The 21,255-nt window shown below is 31.9% G+C and overlaps 1 protein-coding gene across 1 annotated transcript; it reads right to left on the bottom strand.

Annotated features, from left to right (window-relative positions):
• Nucleotides 1-1,489: 1,489 nt before the first annotated feature.
• Nucleotides 1,490-19,943, bottom strand: LOC148609207 (DNA repair protein Ku70-like). Its single transcript, XM_088596448.1, has 20 exons — nucleotides 19,861-19,943; nucleotides 18,405-18,471; nucleotides 18,089-18,196; nucleotides 17,005-17,079; nucleotides 16,699-16,746; nucleotides 16,235-16,289; nucleotides 14,125-14,218; nucleotides 13,489-13,567; nucleotides 12,006-12,113; nucleotides 11,520-11,596; nucleotides 11,028-11,111; nucleotides 9,306-9,402; nucleotides 8,939-9,053; nucleotides 8,015-8,103; nucleotides 6,724-6,852; nucleotides 6,199-6,310; nucleotides 5,174-5,335; nucleotides 4,599-4,696; nucleotides 2,631-2,726; nucleotides 1,490-2,049 (listed from the first exon to the last, which is right to left on the bottom strand). Exons 2-20 carry the CDS (start codon nucleotides 18,468-18,470, stop codon nucleotides 1,933-1,935), a joined length of 1,809 nt encoding a protein of 602 aa, XP_088452574.1. The 5' UTR covers nucleotide 18,471; nucleotides 19,861-19,943; the 3' UTR covers nucleotides 1,490-1,932.
• Between the last annotated feature and the right edge of the window lie 1,312 nt (nucleotides 19,944-21,255).

The raw sequence follows: 21,255 nt of genomic DNA, 5'->3' as shown, positions 1-21,255 counted from the left end.
AAAATAGAACATAAGGGTAAGACAGCAGTTTTTTTGCATATATCTCCAAAACTGTTAGGTTTAACCAAATTCTGACTGGATGATAGTGTTCAGCATGATGAGATCTATCTCTTATGCAATTTTGGTGAAGATCTGTTGATCCATGTTGGAGTTAATTTTGGTACTTTTTGCTGCTTTTGATGTTATTACTTTAAAAAATATTCTCAAAAACTACCATACAGAATTCAATGAAAGTTGTAATTTTTGTTTTTTAGGGTATCCTTAACAAAATGACTGTTTGAATTTTTTATCGGTTAAAAAACATGGCCACCTTTACTAAAAATAGAACATAGGGGTAGTACAGCAGTTTTTTGCATATATCTCCAAAACCATTAGGTTTGGCCAATATCTTTCAATTGCTGAAATATCCTTATCATAAGGCCTACAAAAATCTCAAAGGGATCAAAGTCGTCAGACGACTCCAGATAAGAGTTATTGCCCTTGAAAGGCAAAAAATTACGTTTTTTGCAGTTTTCAGTTAATATCTTGAAAACTATAATAGATAGAATGAAACTTTCGATTGATGAAATGATCCTCATGATAAATCCTACCAAGTCTTCATGGAGTCAAAATTGTCTGACAATTTTTACCCTTGATAGGCAAAAATATAACGAGGAGAGTGATTCAGGCTCCTGGGAGCCTCTTGTTTTCAGAATGGTATGGACCAGTGACCCCTTTCTAAATAGAAGGCTTCCTCAAAGCTGCATGTAACAAAATATTAAAATTTCAAGACATTTTGTCCACTACAACTTAAGTGAAAAATTTAACAATACTGACACACCACTGCATTTTTGGGGGGTCGTATAAGAAGAAAAACAAACATACAGTAATTTTAAGATCTTAATTAGGAATACAAAATGAACTTTTCAACTTTTATCTTAATTAAGTTCAGTCTTTATTCTATAAATGCTCTATTCCTTCAAAGTCATATACATTTTTTTGTGTGTAGTTAATGGTAAGTGATAAATTAGTCATTTTCTCTAAGTATTTTTGAATAAGTAAGAATTCCTTTGAGTGATCTCTGGTACATTTTCCCCTGTAACTCAGATTGGTTTAATTGTATGTCTTGGTGTTATAATAAATGTCTTTTATATATCCTCTAATATATTGTTGATCAAAACAAAACCATCAGTTCAACATCAAACCACGACTTAATCGACTGTTGCAAACATGTAGTTCAGGAATCTACCCGACTGTTTTATGTGTAATTGGTCCATGGTCCCAGTTTTTACTAGAGCCCATTTGCTAATTCACTTTTGTTTCATTATACTTATTACTTTGGTTATTTTTTTATATCCGATAGAATCTTGGTTCCTATGATTATGCTATGACTAGTTTTTCTGTCCTGTGTAAGCATTTTCATCCATGTTGCAACATTGTATGTGTGGTTTTTTTCAGAATTAGGATGAAGACTTTAATTCCTATCTAAACAAATAAATAAACAACTGACTACTGAATCTCTCTACATTTACTTTTTCATATCCAGAATTTTGACATCAATGTTTAATGATCATTTCACAATAACCATCCACAACAAAGGTATTTATCATTGTTCAACAAAGATATATCATGAATAATTAGAAACAACAATGGTGTTCATTCTTTGTTTCATTGTCCATGAACATAACAATAAAAAATGTACTGAAAGTAAATAAAAATCTGCCATTCTACCTAAATATCAATACTGGCTTTCAAATATTATGTATGTTAGCAACTCAACTAATTCAGTTTCTTCCTCGCAGAGTGCTGACATCATACTATACCATACTATACAACATGTGACAAGTGGAGAGCCACAGTAAACTTTTGCAAACACAACAAGTGAGTAATGGTCTCAACATATAGGACCCCTATTGTATGATGCTGCAAATTTAAGAGTTATTTCCCTTCCAATCAGACACCAAAGTGATCATTGATGGCCTCGATCAGGTCAGCTTTCTTAGTTCCTCCTGGAGTTATTCCTTGCCTTTTACACAGTTCTTTTAAAATAGCAACTGTTAATTTCCCAAGCTAAAAATACAAAGAATGCAGCATATTTAAAAACTTAAAAACAATGTAAAATAGTAGAAAATTGTCCTACTATCAAGGGGGAAAACAATTGTTTCCACAATTCTCAGTAAGAATCATCTAATGGCATAAATATAAATCATAAGTTCATAATGGAGAATAAGAGTGTCAAGTTTTAACATGGTATAGCTCCAGTTCAAAAACAATACATATCATGCTCCATCTGGTGCAGCTTCATACAACCACAAGACATTGTACACTGGCTATTATGGACACTATATTTCAGCTTGATAAATGTTTGCAGTTGTATGGACACAAATCAAAACAAATACAAACCTGCTTCACAAAGGGGTTAATAACAGACATATGGATGGACACACAAACTGAAGGAGTGAATAACAGACATATGAATGGACACACAAACTTAAGGAGTGAATAACAGACATGTGGATGGACACACAAACTGAAAAAAAAACCATATGCACCCATCTTAATTGGCAATGTATAATATGCTAACAAGACAGAAGTACAAGCGAAACACACTTAAGGACATCCAAATAAATATAGATGATATAATTACTAACCCTGCCACTCTCTGCCTCCTTTTTGATGTCTATAGAAGCCACAGCATCTTCAGTTTTAGCTTTTTTGGCAGCTGGATCGGCAGCAGCTCCTGCTTTCTATCAACAAAATAAATGAAATCTCATTGAAATGAATTCAATAAGCAATTAGCAATACCTGTACATTGACTGTGCCAAAGAATACCACTGCAAATATATGTACATTTCAAATGCTCTTTGAACCTGATGAAAAGGTAGGAGGGCACAGAAAGAATTAGCCTTAGTAGTAAACAGTTGACAATGAAAAAGGGAGAAAACTGATATGGCAGCATGTGAAACTAGTCTTGTATGCTTGACTTCCATAAACATGATAAAAGGACTTATTGTTTTATCTGCTATTAATAATCTTGATCTTATTGATCCCCTATACTTAAACAATTACCGAGTTGCTATACAGACTCACAATCTGCAATGTGTTATATGCAGTTAAAATCTGTAAATATCATGGAGAATAAATCATAGTAAACAATGAAAGATATCTTTTATATTAGATGAAAATAAATAAAAGTAGTGGGTAAATGATCTATTTTCATAAACCCTTGTAACAAAAATATTTCTATACATTTAAAACATCTAATTGATCACATAATACTTGTTCTACAAAACTCCACTTAAATGCATTTTAAAAAAAACAACTTGATGTGTTTGATAGTTCTATATTTCTTTTTAAATTCACTTTAAACCAGTAATTTTTGTTTCTGTTAAAATATGCACTAACTTTGAATTATTTCTACTAAATTGTACATTTTTCCTGTATAATTTTATCTGATATTAACAAAAAAAAATGCATTAAAAACATGAAATAGGTGTCAATATATTTATTGTTTTGCAAGACAAAAAGTTAACCTAGATATATTTGTATGCATGTAACTTCTGGTGACCTTAATCCACGTTCCTGTGCAGGTCCGGATGTAAAAAGAATAATGCATGCAGCAGCGCTAAGTTTGTCGTAAAAGACGACAAAATAGTGCTTAGAAACCTAGCTAAGCGCTCTGCATACAGAGCAACTGGGATGTGTGCCCCAGGTGGTAGAAGGGCGTACCCCTGGCGTGTTACATGCTGGGGTTGTCAGGCTATAATACGGAAAACCTGACCGCAACCATATTGGTGCACCGTGTTGGGAAAGATGCCACGTTCCTCGCACGTTAAAGAACCCTGCTGTCATATTCGATAGGAGTAGGAAACTTTGCACTCCTCCACAAGAGGCTAAATTGCCCAACCCTACCCATCCCTCCCTTTGTGGCAATCAAAATTTGTCAATCCTATTATCATTGTGTCCCATTCCTTTTCATTTCATCATCATTTCGTGTTCATATTATCATCCCTTTCAAATTCATCACCTGAATATAGCTGAAATATTGCTGCTCGGGCGTTAAACCCCAACAATCAATCAATCAATCCTTAATCCACACATTTGCTGTATAAAATTTTGATAGCAAAGTGAAAGTGGTTAATCAATGGCAAGGAAGACTGATGGACTTGAGCCGTAAAAGAAAAAAGTTTGAATATAACACAATGATCCTTTTGTAATTTACGTATTGTGATATAATGTGGCACAAATATGGTCAGTAATTGTCATTATTTATTTGAAAAATAATCAAGAAATAGATGAAATGAAATGTAAAGAAGACATGTACTTACCTGTGTATCTATTATTGTTATTTTTTTTTACTAACTAAGGCGAAAGTATTTTTAACCTGGTGATTGTCCTGTCGGCAATCTTCGGAAGCAATGGCGAAAAAAATTAGATCTGAGCTATCGATCTTCTTTGATTAAAAAACATTGCTTTCACAATATTCTGTAGGTGTTATCTGCATTTATTGCTTCAATTGCATGACTACAAACTTAATTCATTAAATCAGCAAAATTCATTAGAATCAGAACTGAATAAATATGGCAGCTAATGCAGCTTTAAAATAAAAATATAAGTACCCTTTTCTTTCCAGGTTCATAACCTGCAGGGAAGACAAGATCTTTGAATTCATCAATCAGTTTACCGGCTCTTTTTGTCATACCAGCCTCATTTGGCACTGAAATTAATTTTGCATTAAATCAAAATGTCTTCAGATTTCCTTGATTTAATGATTTCCATATTTAATTGTTTTTTGTTTAAACCTGAGATTGGTTGTAATGATACATAAAAATACTAACAAAACTGGTAATCAATTTAAATTTGTGAAAAGCCATAACAACATCAAATGTGTTGAGAATAGTTTTAAATTTGGGTGCTTAACATGTACATTGTATTTGAAACTATTAATTCTGCTTAATTTCAGCATAATATACATGTATGATCATATATTGGCTATAGTTTTTTTTACAAATAAATGAAAAAATGTTGAAAACACCTTTTTCAGAATCAGTTTAACATGCTCAGTAAAACTTGTAGAAAAATGGAATTTTTCAATTTACACAAGCATCTTACATCTCAGATTCTGCCAATGTAAATTAAAGCATTCATTAGAATTTATAATGTTACTTATTGAAACTGATACTAAGATACTAACTAGTATAATCCACCATTTCCTCAGGTTCATCTCTGTCCAAAGCTAATGCCTCAATATTCCTCCAATACTTCTGTAATACTGGGTTCTCAAAACTCTCACTGTTGAAAGAGAAAGCCAACTTTTTGATCATTTCCTTTGCTTTGTCTATTTGTTCTGTATTGGCTGAAATAAAGAAATACTAAATTGGACTACAATTTCAAAGCAGTAAGTTGAAAAAAAAATTATTCTAAAATTAAAGAACCCTAGTAAGCACATCCATTAGTGGACCCTCAAAATTTTCAAATTCCAAGGGCTGTAACATCCATAAAAATCAGCGGAGTGGAAGGAAATATACACTTGATCCATAACGTATGGTGATAGACAAACATACCCGAAACAATTAGAGCAATATCAGCAAGGATTCAGATAAAAGTGCAGAAATCTGTTATTTCTATGAAATTTTTGAAGTCAAAAGGCTGTAATGTCCATATAATTCAGCAGAGTGGAACGAAATGTAAACTTGACTTGTAGGTCATTGTGTTAGACTCAAATACCAGCTCAATACCAGCATATGTTAGGAAAAATAGTGAAGAAAACTTGTGTTGGACTATCAGACAACCAAAAAACATTATACATTATTTAATAATACATGTAATAGTGAAACTGGTCTTAATAAAATGTTTGAAAAAAACTACATTCACATAAGTAGATCCTGCTTTTTTCTTCAACATGTAAGAAATTTCTGTACATGTTTGAATAACCTCCTGTAAGCATTGACATGAAACAGAACAAGTGTCTCAAACATAGTTTTTTGACATAAAATCAATGTCCAAATTTTTTAAAACATCCAATTGACTCATAGAGCTATTGAATTAAAATCTGTTATGTTAAGAGCCCAGGAACATAGCAGGCATATTGGATACATGACCTAGTATCTAAATGTTATGTACTGTATACTATGGATCGTTTGTCCAGTATTGTTTTGGAAGATCATGTGATATACTGACTGTCCATAACACAAAACATATTATTACAGCACTACATACCACGACTAGCATCTTCAAGTTTGACTTTCCTGAAATCATCTGCATATGGTAAATAGACAACATGAAAGCCTGGAGGAGTTATCTGCACTTTGTGTTCATCCATCTCCTCATCCTATAATGTAATTTATTTCTTTTTAATAAAAAAATACTTCATATGTCAGTATTCATGTAAAAATAGAACTCTGGAAAGTAGCCAGTCTACAATGGATGACAAAGAACTATAAATCTGAGCAACAATGATGTATTATAGAGTAAAGTAAGGAAAACTTGCCTTTTCAAAATTACATATAAATTTGAAATCGTTTGTAAATATTCAGTAAAAAAATGTTCAAACTGTAAAATAGGATTTGGAAAAGCAAATTCAAATCAAGACTAGTTAAAATGTCAGTAAAAAAAAGGCTATTTACGGAAGTTTTGCCTAACAGTAAAAACACAAAACCAACAAAAATATTGAGCTGCAAAAAAAGTTTGGCCAACTGTATATAACCAAATGGTAATGAATAAGAAAAAAATAGAAGTTCATACCTGTGGTACTAAAGCTACAAATCTTGGTGGAAAATTCTTCCCAGGTATATATTTACATATTGGCATGACCTCTCGATCTAAACATTTCTTCAGTAGAGCAGAAAACATTGTAGTGCTGCCATTTACTGTCTGCATGTAAAGAAAAATAATTCAATAGTCTACAAAACAGATATACAGTCAAAACTGCCTGAAGTGATCTTCTAGGAGAGCAAAATCCTGGTCACATAAGACAGGTGGTCTTTATATACAGGTTAATTTGACATAGATTGCACTATATAGATATCTTATCCAGTCAAAATTTAAAAACAGGTTATTGCTGAATATAGACTGTCAATAGGTTTGACTGTATTACCGAAACAATGTCACCCCATTAACAAATATCAAAAATCAAGTAACTCATAGCCATGTCCCCGCCAGTATAAAATGCTAAAGTCCCATTACTCCTGTAAAATTTGTCAAATCAAAACTACCATACATACAGTGACTAACAATCCTACGAAATTCAAACAAAATCTGTTGAGCCATATCCAAGGAGTTCTGTCCACAAAGTGTTCCTCTAGGGTAGCATGTACAAATTTCACAGTCCAAAAACTCCTGCCAAATTGGTGAGGCAATATCATCAACTACATATGGTGACTATGAAATTCAAACAAAATCCTTTGTGCGGTATCTAAGGTGTTCCGCCCACAAAGTGTAGCATGTACAAACTCAACAGTCCCATAACTCCTATGAAACTTAATGAATCTAAATGGTGCCGCAATATGATGAAATACATATGGTGACTAACAATCCTATGCAATTTTAGCCAAATCCATTAAGCAGTATCCAAGGAGTTGTTTCTAAAAGTGAAACTGGATGGACGTACACATAAATGGACGGACACCAGTATTTTTACGTTCCCTACTGCAGAGCGGCAGGGGACAATAACAAGCATTTTGAAAGAATCACAACATTTAGTCTACAACATGGGAGATAACTCACAACCTTTGCTAAATAGAAAGCTTTATCTAATCATTTATAATTCAATTCATCTCCAAACAGCAAACTATCAAAAATATTGTCTAAAAGTATCTTTGTTTTTTAAAATGCACTAAATCAGTTTTTCTTCTTAATAATAAGCATATGTTATTGGATATGAACTTTTTAAAATTTTGGTCCAAACACAGTATTTCCTTGCTTTTTGAAAATGTCCTAATAATTTTAGTAAACTAATTGACTTTCAATCAAATATGGAAGTTATCAGAAAATTCAGCCAGTTAGATAAAAATTGGAATCAAAAATGAATTCTTACATTTTCATCTGGATAGATAAACTGTCCTGGTTTCACTTGGTAGTATTTCTTCAAACTGGTCCTAGGTTTAAAACCCATTAAGTAAAAACCTGAAAAATGGCAATCACAGTATTTGATCTGCCCTATGTCTTTCGATTACTCATCATTTGTGTAATTTTATCTTTACAGTCATTCCTCTACAGACTTTTATCAGCCTGACAGGGCAGCAACTCAGACATCATTTATTCATAATTAACTTCTCATTTGCTAGGTTTAATTATTTGCTAAATACAAATTTTCTCTGTCATAATTATACAATTATACTATGAAATTATTGCTACAACAATGCAATGACCCTTACAGCTATGGAAATGATACAGTACAACAATTATTTTGATCATTACAAAGGGCTCTCATTCCACAAAGTACAAAAGGGCTCTCACTCCACAGAATACAAAAGTCTCCAACTAAACAAAAAACAAAGGACTCTCACTCCACAAAATACAAAAGGGATCTCACTCTATACAAAACAAAGGGCTGTAACTCAATAAAATACAAAAGGCTCTACCTCCACAAGATACAAAAGGGTTCTCACTCTATAGAAAACAATGAGTTATTACAAAAACAACTTATCAGAAAAATCATTAGCTAATTTTTATGATAGTGTTTCAGATATAAATGCTTTATATATGTCTAAATGAAAAAGAAAATATCTGTGCTCGTTGTAGATGGTAGCAAAACATAGCCAAAACCTAGTTGAGTTTAAATGTGGCTAATGAAACACTGACAATTGGCTTATTCTGACTTCAGCAACATATTTTTTCAAGACTTAATTCCTATAAAAGTGTGGCTAATGGAAATTTTCTATTACTGCTAACACAGAATTTATTTCAATAATAGATAATTATTATTCGATTTTGGATTAATTGTTTCCATATGGTTTACCTGACTCTTCAAATCTCTTCATTTCTGTAACTTCATCATTTTCAAAACAGATGCGTCTTCCACCATATGTCTGAGCTTTCTTTAAATCTTGAGGCATAAGTACCTCTCCTGTGTCCTGAGTAGAACAAAATATTTATATATAAATTATAAATTTAGACATATATACTGTAATGACAAGTAATTATAGAATGTTAACAATAGATTACATGTAGAACATACCTGGAATTTATTTATTTAAAATTTCCAGTGTTGCAGTAACAATTTTTCTAATTGCTATAATGAAAGATCATATAAACTTTTAAAGTCAGAAGTAGCTGTTGCTAAAATGTAAAAAGGAATCAGAAATCTCCATACTATATATACTTACAGAGAGATAAGTCTTTGTATGAGTTTTGAGTTCTTCATTAGTATTTCTAGACAGTTTGACTCCATAGGGTTTGGTACATGGACGAACCAGGGTGTATCTACATAGAAATACCTTTTATACAATACATTTTGGATTTTTGATTTTATTAGTATGCAAATTTATATATATTTATAGGTTTCATAATGAGTAAAAGTTGAATACATTAAATTATCACCTCAAGTTATTTAATTTCAACATCATGTGGCCACATGACATTTATCATCTGCAATGGCTGAAATCTTAGCAATCGTCTGCCTATGAGGTTACCAGTTCTTACGGGACCACAACATAAGAAATGCACAACGTTGCTTTCAACCAATCAGATTTTATCAACAATGCATCACAATTACACCAACCGATCACAACAGTAAATTTTTCATTTCACTATTTCATATCACATCATTCAATAATGTGATATTGCAAATCCAAGAAGTAGATAAAACAATGAAATTATGGAGAAATGTAGTATACAGTCTATGTAAAAGCAGAAAAGGGTATAATCATTACTTTGATACATAATACAATGCCTTAAATAACTCCAAAAGACAAAAGAATGTACATAAAAATTATGATTACCATGTATCAGCAAAATGAGGTAGGGAACCAAAAACTTATTTTTCAAGCATCCTTTCAATTCTTTGTTTGTATACCTATAAACAGCATTCTTGTTTGAACATTTTAGGTACACATGTATCCGACTGTTTAGTTTTCTGAACAATGCATATTTCTCACCATGTAAAATAGTGGAATCAACAAAAGCTTACAGATCATTACAAGTTTCACTCATGTTAACAGCCATGTTTTCTCTTATTTTTTTTTTATCTACCATATTTTGGTGTGTACAGTGCGCATTTATGTATTGTGCACAGTGCAATTTTGAAGGTCTAAAAGGTGTGCAAAAAAGTTTTTTAGACTTAGGTTGCAGTAAAATTTTGTAAGACACAAAAATTTATATTTTGCACTTGATCGATCAATTTATTTACCTTGATGAGGTATTTCCTATGAAAATGTGAAGGTAAGTAACTTCTATGCTGACTAAAACATCATGTATTCATCAGCAGCAACATAAATTGAATAATTCTAATTTCGAAGCATGATAAAATTGACAGAGGATGTATAAAATGGCTTATAAAACAAAATCAAAAGTCGGGAAAATCAGACATTTCCTGTTTGGGTTGTAACTCAAATTTCATGATTTTTCATTTAAAAACATATTTTTAAGAAAGAAAATTGTAAGAAACAATCAAAATAAGTATCAGAATAATCATTTTCAGCTGTAAAAGCATTTGATAAGGAGAGTGTGACAAAAAAGGAATTAGTTATTTTTTGGTTTTTAGTTGTTTCATATTAATTTCTAACCATGCTTTATAAGAAGGAAACCTTTGTTTGAAACACGTTATTTAGTCATTTGAACATAATTTGAAGAAAATATCACTAAAAATTTAATACTTAAAGATGTATTTGATGATTGGATAAAATTCCTGTCAGTAAGAATTCACTTACGGTTTGTTTGTTTACATTACGCCTTTGTCTTTTCATGTACTGAAATCTTTAATTTCGTGGCCAATTCTTATGTATTGATGTATAATTCACACCCATATGTTCTGGAAATGATTTCTATGTAAAAATGTGCGCATAATACACACCAAAATGTGGTGTCCTTTAAATATTTAACAAGCTTACACTCCTACACCAAAATTAATTCCTTTCCCCAATGAGAATGGAATTCTCCTCAAAGCCCTCTTCTTATGGTCCTTTGTTCTGACTCTGAAATATACAATATATCCTTCAATAGATAATCAAACATTGAACAGTTCAAACTTGACTTTAAGAAACCAAATAAGCAATAGATTCTAAGCATGAATGACTTTTCATTTTTTTTCTCTTGTAATTTGTTTATAGGAATTTCAAACCATTTCTGAAATTTTCCTTATCCAAACAAGCATTTCTTTGTACATAACAAAGACTTCTCTCACAATAGAGCTATTTTTTTCTTAAGCAATGTTATACTGGGTATTTTGCTATCCAATAAGCACAAGGCTATTCCAGAAAAAAATGTCATTAGGTGTTTTATTAATGTGTTGGTGGGAGTAAAATTTGAATAGTGGTATCCATATATATCATGGGTGTTTTGCCCTAGGACACACTTTTTTATGGAATAGCCAACACAAATACCTTGTTAATAATTCATCCAATTTTTCTGCAGGGTCAGGTAGCTCTGTTAACTCATCATCAGCAGTGAACAACAAATCCTGTTGAAAAAATATTTGTAAAAAACTTGACGAAAATTGCTAAGCAATAAGCATAACTTATAAAATAATTTGCCCAATGAGTATGCATATAGAAGCTTGAAATTCTTATTTGCTAGTATACTGAAACAATGCCAAAATAAATAACAAACTGCTTTTTTTTTGGTTTTATTTTTATTTGTACCAACCAATTTTCATATCATATTTTGGAATAAACTATAGCATCATGCCTTCATGTAAATGAAGCCACAATATACTCTTCAATTCTAAATACACGTCTCCTTCTTACAACATGTCTTCAGGAGTTTACATTGCAACCTTAACACATCATCTGCTTAGAACACTCCATTTGTTAGACCTTACCATGTTAAAACTAATTACTATACATTATGTGTAGATAATTGGTACCTACCTTGTAAAACTTGTTGACATCAAAAGATTCTCCTTCTTGCTGCAGATGCATCAGTTCTAAGTCAATTCCAGTCTCATTTAAATCACTGGCCTTTGTTTTAGCTTGTCTCTGTTAAAATATATAATATCTTAATAAAGCAGCTAATTACCCACTAACACTTCTTTAATATTGCATATTATTATGGTATATATACGTCAGAAATTTCTTAATATGGGACAATTTTTCAACAAGTATATTGGCATTCCCATAGGCACTAATTGTGCCCCTCAGCATGTAGATCTATTTCTTTATTCTTTTGAACTGGAGTTGCTTTGAAATCTTGTGAAAGACAAGAAGGTTAAAGAGGCTAGATCCATTAATTTTACATATCAATATATTGATGATGTTTTTTCCATTAATAACCCCAAATTTTGAGAATGGCTTTTACTTATTGATCCACCAAAACTAGAATTTAAAAAGACTACTGACACAGCTACCTCTGCATCATTCTTTGGCCTTCACCTTGAATTTGACAACAGTAGTCATCTAAGTACAAAAATACATGACAAACGAGAAATTTTTATTTTAAATTGTCCTTTTTTTGTACAGTAATTTACCAGCTTTCCCTGCATATGGTATCTTTATTTTTCTTAGTCACTAAGGTGCGTCAGAGCTATTAGCAACTATTTTGGCTTCTTAAGACACCACTGTCATCTTAGAGACAAGCTTTTAGACCAAGGTTATAGGAAAATACATCTCGTACACAGCATAAAAAGTTTATTTCCAATATCCACATCTAATTGAAAACTATTTTGTTTCTGACAAGCAGATTATAGATCATTATGTCTACAAATTAATTTCCTGTAGTTTTTATTTGTATATTATTATTTCATCTTCAACTTGATGCACCTTCCCCCCAAAGTTCTAGACTATTTAAAACTTTTGATTCACATAATTTTCATGGAATTTACTACTTTTTATTTTCATTTATTTATTGTTCATATCTTCTGTACTGTTTTGACAACTGATTTTACCGATTTTGACTGGTGGCAATTTCATGCTGCCCATTTTTGCTGAAATATACTGGAAATACATGTAATGAACTGTAATGGAAGGGGGTGCTGTTTTAATCCACCTTTCATTTTGAAATGCCTGTACCATGTCAGGACTAATGCAGTGGTTTCTAATTTTTGTTTTTTTTACCCTGATATTGCCATTTCCATTTGATTACTGGCTAGATTTTGTTATTAACCTTCATGACCAACATTTATATGACATCTTCATAGAAAAAAACTTAAACATGAGAAGTGACAGATACTTTTCTAATAACTTTCAACTGTTCAGGAGGTTTTGCACTAACAAGAGATAGGAACAGAAAGTGGGATGGACAGATTCACTTTCCAACAGCACAATTTCATGTGCTTTAATACAATATAGCTACTTCCAATGCTAAACATTAAAAAGAATGTTATCCAAAGCCTGAATTTAATAATATAAAATATACCTGTAACTGTTGACTACCAGCATGTGGGTTGTCATTGTTGGTGAAAAGCAGGATTCTCTTTGATCCTACTTTCTGTGGACTACAAAAAATATCTTCTGTTTGAAACTTATTTGTACTTATTCTAAGTAAAATGAAAAATGCTCCTAAATAGCTTATTGTTTTAAAAATATAAATTTGTAACTTACATGTATATTTACATGAATGAAATCTAATTGATTCTATTTCCATCAGCTGAATGAATAGCCTTGTTGTGAGGCACAGGTGTGTATAAGTGAATTATATACCTGTTTTATATCGACTAGACATCACTTACATTGTAGCTACCATCTATCGGGAAAATTTTGCGAGGTACTAATTTTCACTATATTCACAAGGTTGTGGGAATCACAAAAATAAAAGCTTGCCCAATTTAAATCCAGATATTTTAAATAATATACATGTAATTTCAATTCAAATAGATCTGAAGATGCAAAAGATAGAGAGCAAAGCACGAAATTGGTCACCTGCAAAAATTACCCACTATATGGTTTACAACTCATGCTGGCATTTAATACATGCAAATTTCAAAATTTCTACAGAAATGAATTAAAATTTTTCCTGTACAAAAACACTTCCATGTAATGAGAGGATAAGTACCTGTTAGAGAACATGTTCTGACAGGTCCACAAAGCTTCATGTAAAGAAAATGCTGTGCTGTGTCCATAGTCTTTACTAAACTTCCTATAACCAGCTATTGAAAAATATATTCTAAGCATACAATCAAATAAGAACAATTAAGAGGCTGTCCAGGTAAAAATCAGGCAGATACTATGAAACAGTTGGCACAGGGTCAATTTTATCCCACTGAATATTTTGTTCCAATGCAATGCTTATATCATATGTATGTCAAATAGTAAAAAAAAATTTTTTTAAAGAGACAATGGATAGCTCAGAAAACAATTCAGAAATTCCCTAGGGCCATAAAAAAATTTATCCTTGGTTCTTGGTTATCCTTGGCACCGCCACATCCTTAAAAAGCCTACTGCTATAACAATTTGTTTGATGTTCAAAATCCAGAATTTTTTCGTTTCCGTTAACCTCAAAATTCAGAAATTGGGTCACATCCAATGCAGATCCATTCCTCTATTACCCACTCCTATTCATAATCAAGCCAGCGCTTAAAAAGGTAATTTACACCTACTCCACTACAAACGCAAATTACATTGAGTGAAACATTCCATGAGGTCTTTATCTAGAAAACACAACAATACAACAATATTTGACTGTTTTCCCAACAATTGTAGTAGATAACAATTTCATTATTGAAAAAAAATGACTTCATGGACATTCACTGCAAAAACATATATAAATATATACTTCTCTCCCTCATCCATTTTTCAAAAAAGTGCCCTGAGAACCAAGGATATTTTTTTATGGCCTAACATACAACAGTTTTTTTTTACAAAATTAATGAATTATCTCCCTTATCCATTTAATTTCAATGTCTGGTTTTTGCATGGACACCCAGCACAATTATACAATAAAATCTTTTAAGATCTTTCACGCAAGAACAATATGAATAGAAACAAAAGGCTCCCAGGAGCCTGAATAGCTCACCTTCTTGAATTCTGCCTTTCAAAGGCAATAAATTAAACAAGAACTTGTCCAACAATTTTGACTAAAGAAGTCTTTGGTAGGACTATCACAAGATCTTTTCAACAATTGCAAGTTTCTTTTAATCTATCATAGTTTTCAAGATATTGACTGAAAACTATTAAAAAAACAGGTATTTTTCCCCTTTCAAGGGCAATAACTCTTACAAGGAGTCTGAAGACTTTTGTAGTCCTAATACTATGGATCATTTCAGCTATTGAAAGAAATTGGATAAATGTAACCGTTCAGGAGATATATGTGAAAAACTACTGTCTGACCTTTATGTTCTATTTTTAGTAATGGCGACAATGTTTTTTGATGAATCAAAATCCCCACATCAGTTCTATGCAGTATACCCCAAGAAACATTAATACCAAGTTTGATTTCCATTGGTCAAGTAGTGTCAGAGGAGAAGATTTTGGAAAGAAATAACATTAAAAATAGCAAAAATCTTTGAAAAAGGGCAATAACTCCAACATGGCTCAACTGATTAAAACCAAAGTTTGACAAGAGATAGGTCTCATCATGCTGAACACTTTTACCCACATCAGAATTCAGCTAAAGCTAACGGTTTAGGAGATATATGTGAAAAACTACTGTCTGACCCTTATGTTCTATTTTTAGTAACTGTGGCCATGTTTTTTGACAAATCAAAAATCCCCACATCTATTCTATGCAGGATACCCCAAGGAACATTCATACCAAGTTTGGTTCTAATTAGTCAAGTAGTTTCAGAGGAGAAGAGTTTTGTATAATTGTTAAAGACAACGACGACGGATGCCAAGTGATGGCAATAGCTCACCTGGCCTATCGCCAGGTGAGCTAAAAACTGATGGGCCAATGTGCTCATTGTAGAGATGTATAAAGCATTTTAAATTTTGGTGGGAAAAGGATTTTCCTGGATTTTGCATAGGTTTTATCTTAAGGTGTGGAAAAACAATAGGTGTCACAAGGCAAAAAACATTTTTGCATGAAATGAATAAAACCAGAGAAATCAGAAAATCTGACAAAAATGACTAAACATGCATGAGCAGCGAACATCTTTAACTCAATATAACAGTCTGAATTTGACAATTATTCTGTCTATAATTGATGATTTTGAATTTTTACTTACATTCTAACATATCTTCTAATTCTAATATTCTAGGAGCACCAGGTTGATCTAGTTCCTAAAATGTGAAAAAAAAATGTTACAAGATTTCAGAACTTATTCATAATTCACAAAAAACAGAGTGTCGTTGGTGTTAATTTGTTTAATAATAACCCTGTAGAAATTAGACAGATTCACCTTCAGGATACTTAAAAAAAAATATTTTTTCATAATATAGTAAAATTTGGGTTGCTGACATTCCAGCTTTGGAGAGCATGTTAAAATATAAATTTCACTATTGAGCAAGAAGCAGATTCAGTTTCTTCCAAAAAAAAATTGAAAAGCTCTGAAAATTTGAAATGGCAGTAAAATGCTCAGTAAGAAATGGAGAAAATTGTTTACAATTGTAAACTTTATTTTTGTTTTGGTCCAGTGTTGATTAGTTTTAACTATTACCCTTCACTGAAAGTTTACATACATGTACAAACCTGATAAATATAAATGTGCTTGAAATCACTTGGATTTTTAGCCTTCTCCTATAAAATATAGTTCAATGCGTTAAATGCATTAAAACATATACCATAATGTTTTCAGCAAAAAATCTTACATTTTCCATCAGATACTTTATAAATGTTAGCAGTGAATTTCAAACACTGAAAACAATTATTTCCTCCATATCAAAACAATTAAATTTATCATGCTCCAGAGATTTATATAACCATGCAAATATATTCTGAAACAATAAAATTTAACAATTCTTTTTAGATTATAAAAAAGATAAAGGTAATACGTACTGTACCAAAGAAAACAACTCCTACCATATCCTTATCACTACTGATAATTTTGTTTTGAAGGGTTGTTTTGGCACACTGGAAGATAAAAGTGAAACCACTTAAGAATTGAATCTGGCAAAGCACTCACCTAACTATAAAACTCCAAATGCCAACTATATTAAACAATGCAAACTATATTAAACAGAGAAGTAAGGAGGAAAAGACTTTTTTTCTTTTTTTATTTTGTACATACATGCATGCAAGGGTTAATTTTTGTAAAAAAAAATATTTCTCCATATCTGTTTTGGACAGTTGGCAATCCTTTATGTGATCATATTGTTTTGCAGTTGACTAAGTTTGAGATCAGATATTTCAAATAATTATCATTTTTTTCGTCAGTAGAATGGTTTAAAATCATGTTTTCTATTAAAGCAAAAAAATCATTTTTAATTGTTAAAACCACATTTTCAGTTATTAATGAATACAACAGTAATAAGAACATTTTATAATAAAATTCAAAATCAATCAATCAAATCAGCCAAATAAAATTATATCCTGTCTCCTGTTATATGTCGGAAAAAAAACGGGTCAGTAGTTCAGGATTTTATTTTATCTCATTCACATGTTTTTTCCCAAATTTCACAGAAAACAACTTCAAAAACATATTATTAACAACCCAGACTTTGTGGAAACAGAAAATTGACTACCATCTGTAAAATGTAGTCTTTTGGTAACTTGAAAAAATGCCAGTCGGGAGGGTTAAGGCATGAGTTGGTTGGGTAACAGGAAACCAAAGTATAATTTTATTTGGCCGAACGTAACATAAGGCAAAAAAATATATATGACTATTTCCTGCTACTCTATTTATCCCAGTTTTTTATGCCTACCGGATACCCTAAACAATTTATGGCCATTTTGGCTCAAACACTTAAAATCTAAATTGTTTCCCATGCAACCCAATTAAAAATGTTCTTTTTTTTTTTTTTTTTTGGAAAAATAAAATAACTACCTATCCTATTTTTTTTTCTTGCTGGTAGCAGGAAACAACTATTATTTTTTGTTAGCCTAAAGAAGCTGAGAACAAAATGTTTCATCCCTAACTGACCTTAATACACAGCTGAAAATGGTTCTCCTCATCTTCCTCATCTTGGTCAAACATAGACTTACAGCAATCAATTAAGAAAATCAGGCCATCTCTTGTAGTAGAAAAATACTACAAAAAAGTATACCAAATATTGATAAACTGTTTTTTTTTTTAATTTGAATATGATGACTATCAACACCAATCCTTGATAATAATTTATGCAACTAAATTCCATGGACAATTTATAGGTTGATGTATAGTACGAAAATATTCCTTCATCTGTATTAGTTTTTGATTCATTATTAAATTGACATAGGTATACACATATATATCTTACTCCTTGTCCCTCTTCCTCTTCATTTTCTTCATCATCACCAAAATGTGCAAATCCAAAATCAGCCATTCTAAAAATAAATAATCCATGTACAATGCTGTGTGATAGACCTTTTTAGACACCTGACTTTGACTTATTTTTTTTCATATTTTGAGTAAAGGGAAGTAACTCTCCAACCAAACAGACTGGTATAATTTATTATCCTATTTATTACATAGATTTTCTCAATATTTTATCTTTTAAAATTTTGTGAACAGCAGATTGATGTTCTTGGTGTATATTTTTGCAGGAGAAAGTGTGATGTTTTTAAAATACTATCTAAACAGTCTTCTTCATACTTACATGATACAATGCATAATTAAATTCAAAAATACTTCTTATTCTTTCAGAAAGGCAAATACAGTAGAAATACCACTGGAAAAACAACAAAGTTTGGGTTACACTCATTCAGATATGGAGGAGTCACATTATGGAATGAATTGCCTCACAAAATTTGGAAAGAAACCAGCCTTGCACAATTCATGATTGATTGTTGGGGTTTAACGCCTGAGCAGCAATATTTCAGCTATATTCAGGCAATGAACATGAAATGAAAAAAAAAAAAAAAGGATGGGTCACAAGGATAAACGGGTCGACAAATTTTGATTGCCACTGGAAAAAGGGGGATGGGTAAGGTCAGGCAATTTAGCCTCCTGTGGCGGAGCGCAAAGGTTCCTATCGAATACCACAGCAGGGTTCTTTAATGTGCGAGGAATGTGGCATGTTTCCCAACACAGTGCACCACTATGGTTTGCGGTCAGGTTTTCTGTAATATAGCCTGACAACCCCAGCATGTAACACGCCAGGGGTACCCCATTCCACCACCTTGGGCACACATCCCAGTTGCTCTGTGGGCAGAGCGCCTAGCCCCGGCTAGGTTTCTGAGCACTATTTAGTCTCCTTTTACGACAAGCTTAGCGCTGCTGCAGGCCTATTCTTTTAACACCCAGACCTGCACGGGGCTAAATTATAACTACATGTAGCTTCTAAATCTAAGGTCAAAAAGGGATTGGGTAAATAAGTACCGAGTCAAAACAAATCACCGGCTGAACAGAATCGGAATCTGGTACACAAGTCCATAATATGTTATATTTCTGCAACCGGACCTGCACGGGGCTAAATTATAACTACATGTAGCTTCTAAATCTAAGGTCAATAAGGGATTGGGTAAATAAGTATCGAGTCGCAACAAATCACCGAGTGAACAGAATCGGAATCTGGTACACAAGTCCATAATATGTTATATTTCTGCAATATGTTCAAATCATTTGGGATTGAATATGAAATTTGCAATTGCAGTCCGTCGGCACTAGATTATTGGATAAGTACAGATTTTGGCTAAACTTGACTTCACTTTCATTAAAAGAGTTGTTTCCTTTCTGTCGCATAAAACGCCCTTAGTTACTGTCTTAACCGTTACCTCAAGTAATTCGTCAAAATCAAAGTAAAATGCTGACGAAAAGAAAACTTGCCGCAATATTTATACGGAAGTGGAATTAGTAACACGTTATAATTTTTAGAATGAGGGTATACTTTTACTAAGGGAACGAATTTGGTTTTCACAATTATTTGTAAAATTTTAGAAAGTCATGATTTGTTTACTGATATCATAGCAATAATAGTAGTTTCTTAGTATGATTATCCATGTTCAAGTTTCAATAATGATAATGAACTTTAAATTTCTAATGTTTCGGACCACCGAAAATTTTGTTATTACTGGGTCACACTAATTAGCAACAAGAGGCGTCAAGAAGTGACAAAAAACGATAAGAAGTGTCAAGAACCGGCAAGAAGCGACAAGAAGCGTCAAGAACGTTAAAAAAAAGGGCGACAATAAGCAGTGAAATAGCGTCAAGAAGTTTTTTTTAAATTTATGGTGAAATAAAAATGAATGTGAGGTCAATTTTACAAAATGACAAGAACAATCTGGTGAGTGTATTTTTAAAAAAGAAAAAAAATCAAATGATATAATGAAAAGATAACAGATTGGATAAAATGATTTTTATGGTTTCTAAATGATCTTCTTTAATCAAAGAAAAAAGGAGATAAATTTTTTCAAGTTGCAAGACACAAAGATCCAGATTTACTGATGATCAATGGTAAAATAATAATAATCCAGACAAAATGATAAGAAATTATTTGTTTTGAATTAACAAATGAATAATTGAAAAAGTAGATGTATTACTACTAGGTATTAAGTATCAGTCCCTGTAAGAATCAGGCAGTAGGTGAAACATGGTATGAAAAAAAAAATCACCATTTTGAAAGTGTAATTTGACTATTTGCACCATCAGAATCAAGAAAAACAGACAAGATCTTCTATATCATGCTGGACCACTGAGTTACAATTTCATTGAAATGCACTGAAAATGAACATTTCAAGGGCAGATAACTCTGTCAAAAACTCATTATTCTAACATTCTATTAAAAAATTTCTCAGCAAAGCCACTAATGCAGAGATCAAATAATGGTCTATTCAAATATAGAGAGTACCCTTGAGTGATATTACAGCTCAGATCGGTGGGGTTTTAACAAGCATGTTTTTGATTTTTCCAATTTTGCCTCATTCTTACAAACGCTTACACTTAATAATTTTGGTTTAGTGCATGTGTTCCGACTATTGAAGTCTCATCAGTAACGCTTTAAAACAAACTGTTTTAGGCTTATGCTTTATTTGATCTTTTCTGCTTTTAATTTGGGGTTCATTTGAAAAATACGTAATTGGATGCATTTTTTCTTTTTTTCTCTAGTTGTTATCAATGGTACAAAATGGTCTGGTGTCCAAGTTTTGTTGAATCTAAAGCAAGATCCTGTC

Source organism: Perna viridis, chromosome 8, assembly GCF_037379345.1.
Source record: "Perna viridis isolate PV_CMFRI_1.1 ecotype Kerala chromosome 8, ASM3737934v1, whole genome shotgun sequence".
NCBI classification, from domain to species: Eukaryota; Metazoa; Mollusca; class Bivalvia; order Mytilida; family Mytilidae; genus Perna; species Perna viridis.
The sequence above is the reverse complement of the archived record's forward strand: the minus strand, read 5'-3'. Positions and strand labels throughout refer to the sequence as shown.

What these genes read in the sequence shown, in the direction of transcription:
- LOC148609207 (XM_088596448.1), bottom strand. Translation starts at nt 18,470, where the DNA reads ATGGCTGATTTTGGATTTGCACATTTTGGTGATGATGAAGAAAATGAA. An exon ending in TTATCTATCCAGATGAAAAT is followed by an intron (nt 6,853 to 8,014) that starts GTAAGAATTCAT and finishes CTTTACATGCAG; the next exon opens with ACAGTAAATGGCAGCACTAC. An exon ending in GGAAATGGTGGATTATACTA is followed by an intron (nt 4,697 to 5,173) that starts GTTAGTATCTTA and finishes AATTAATTTCAG; the next exon opens with TGCCAAATGAGGCTGGTATG.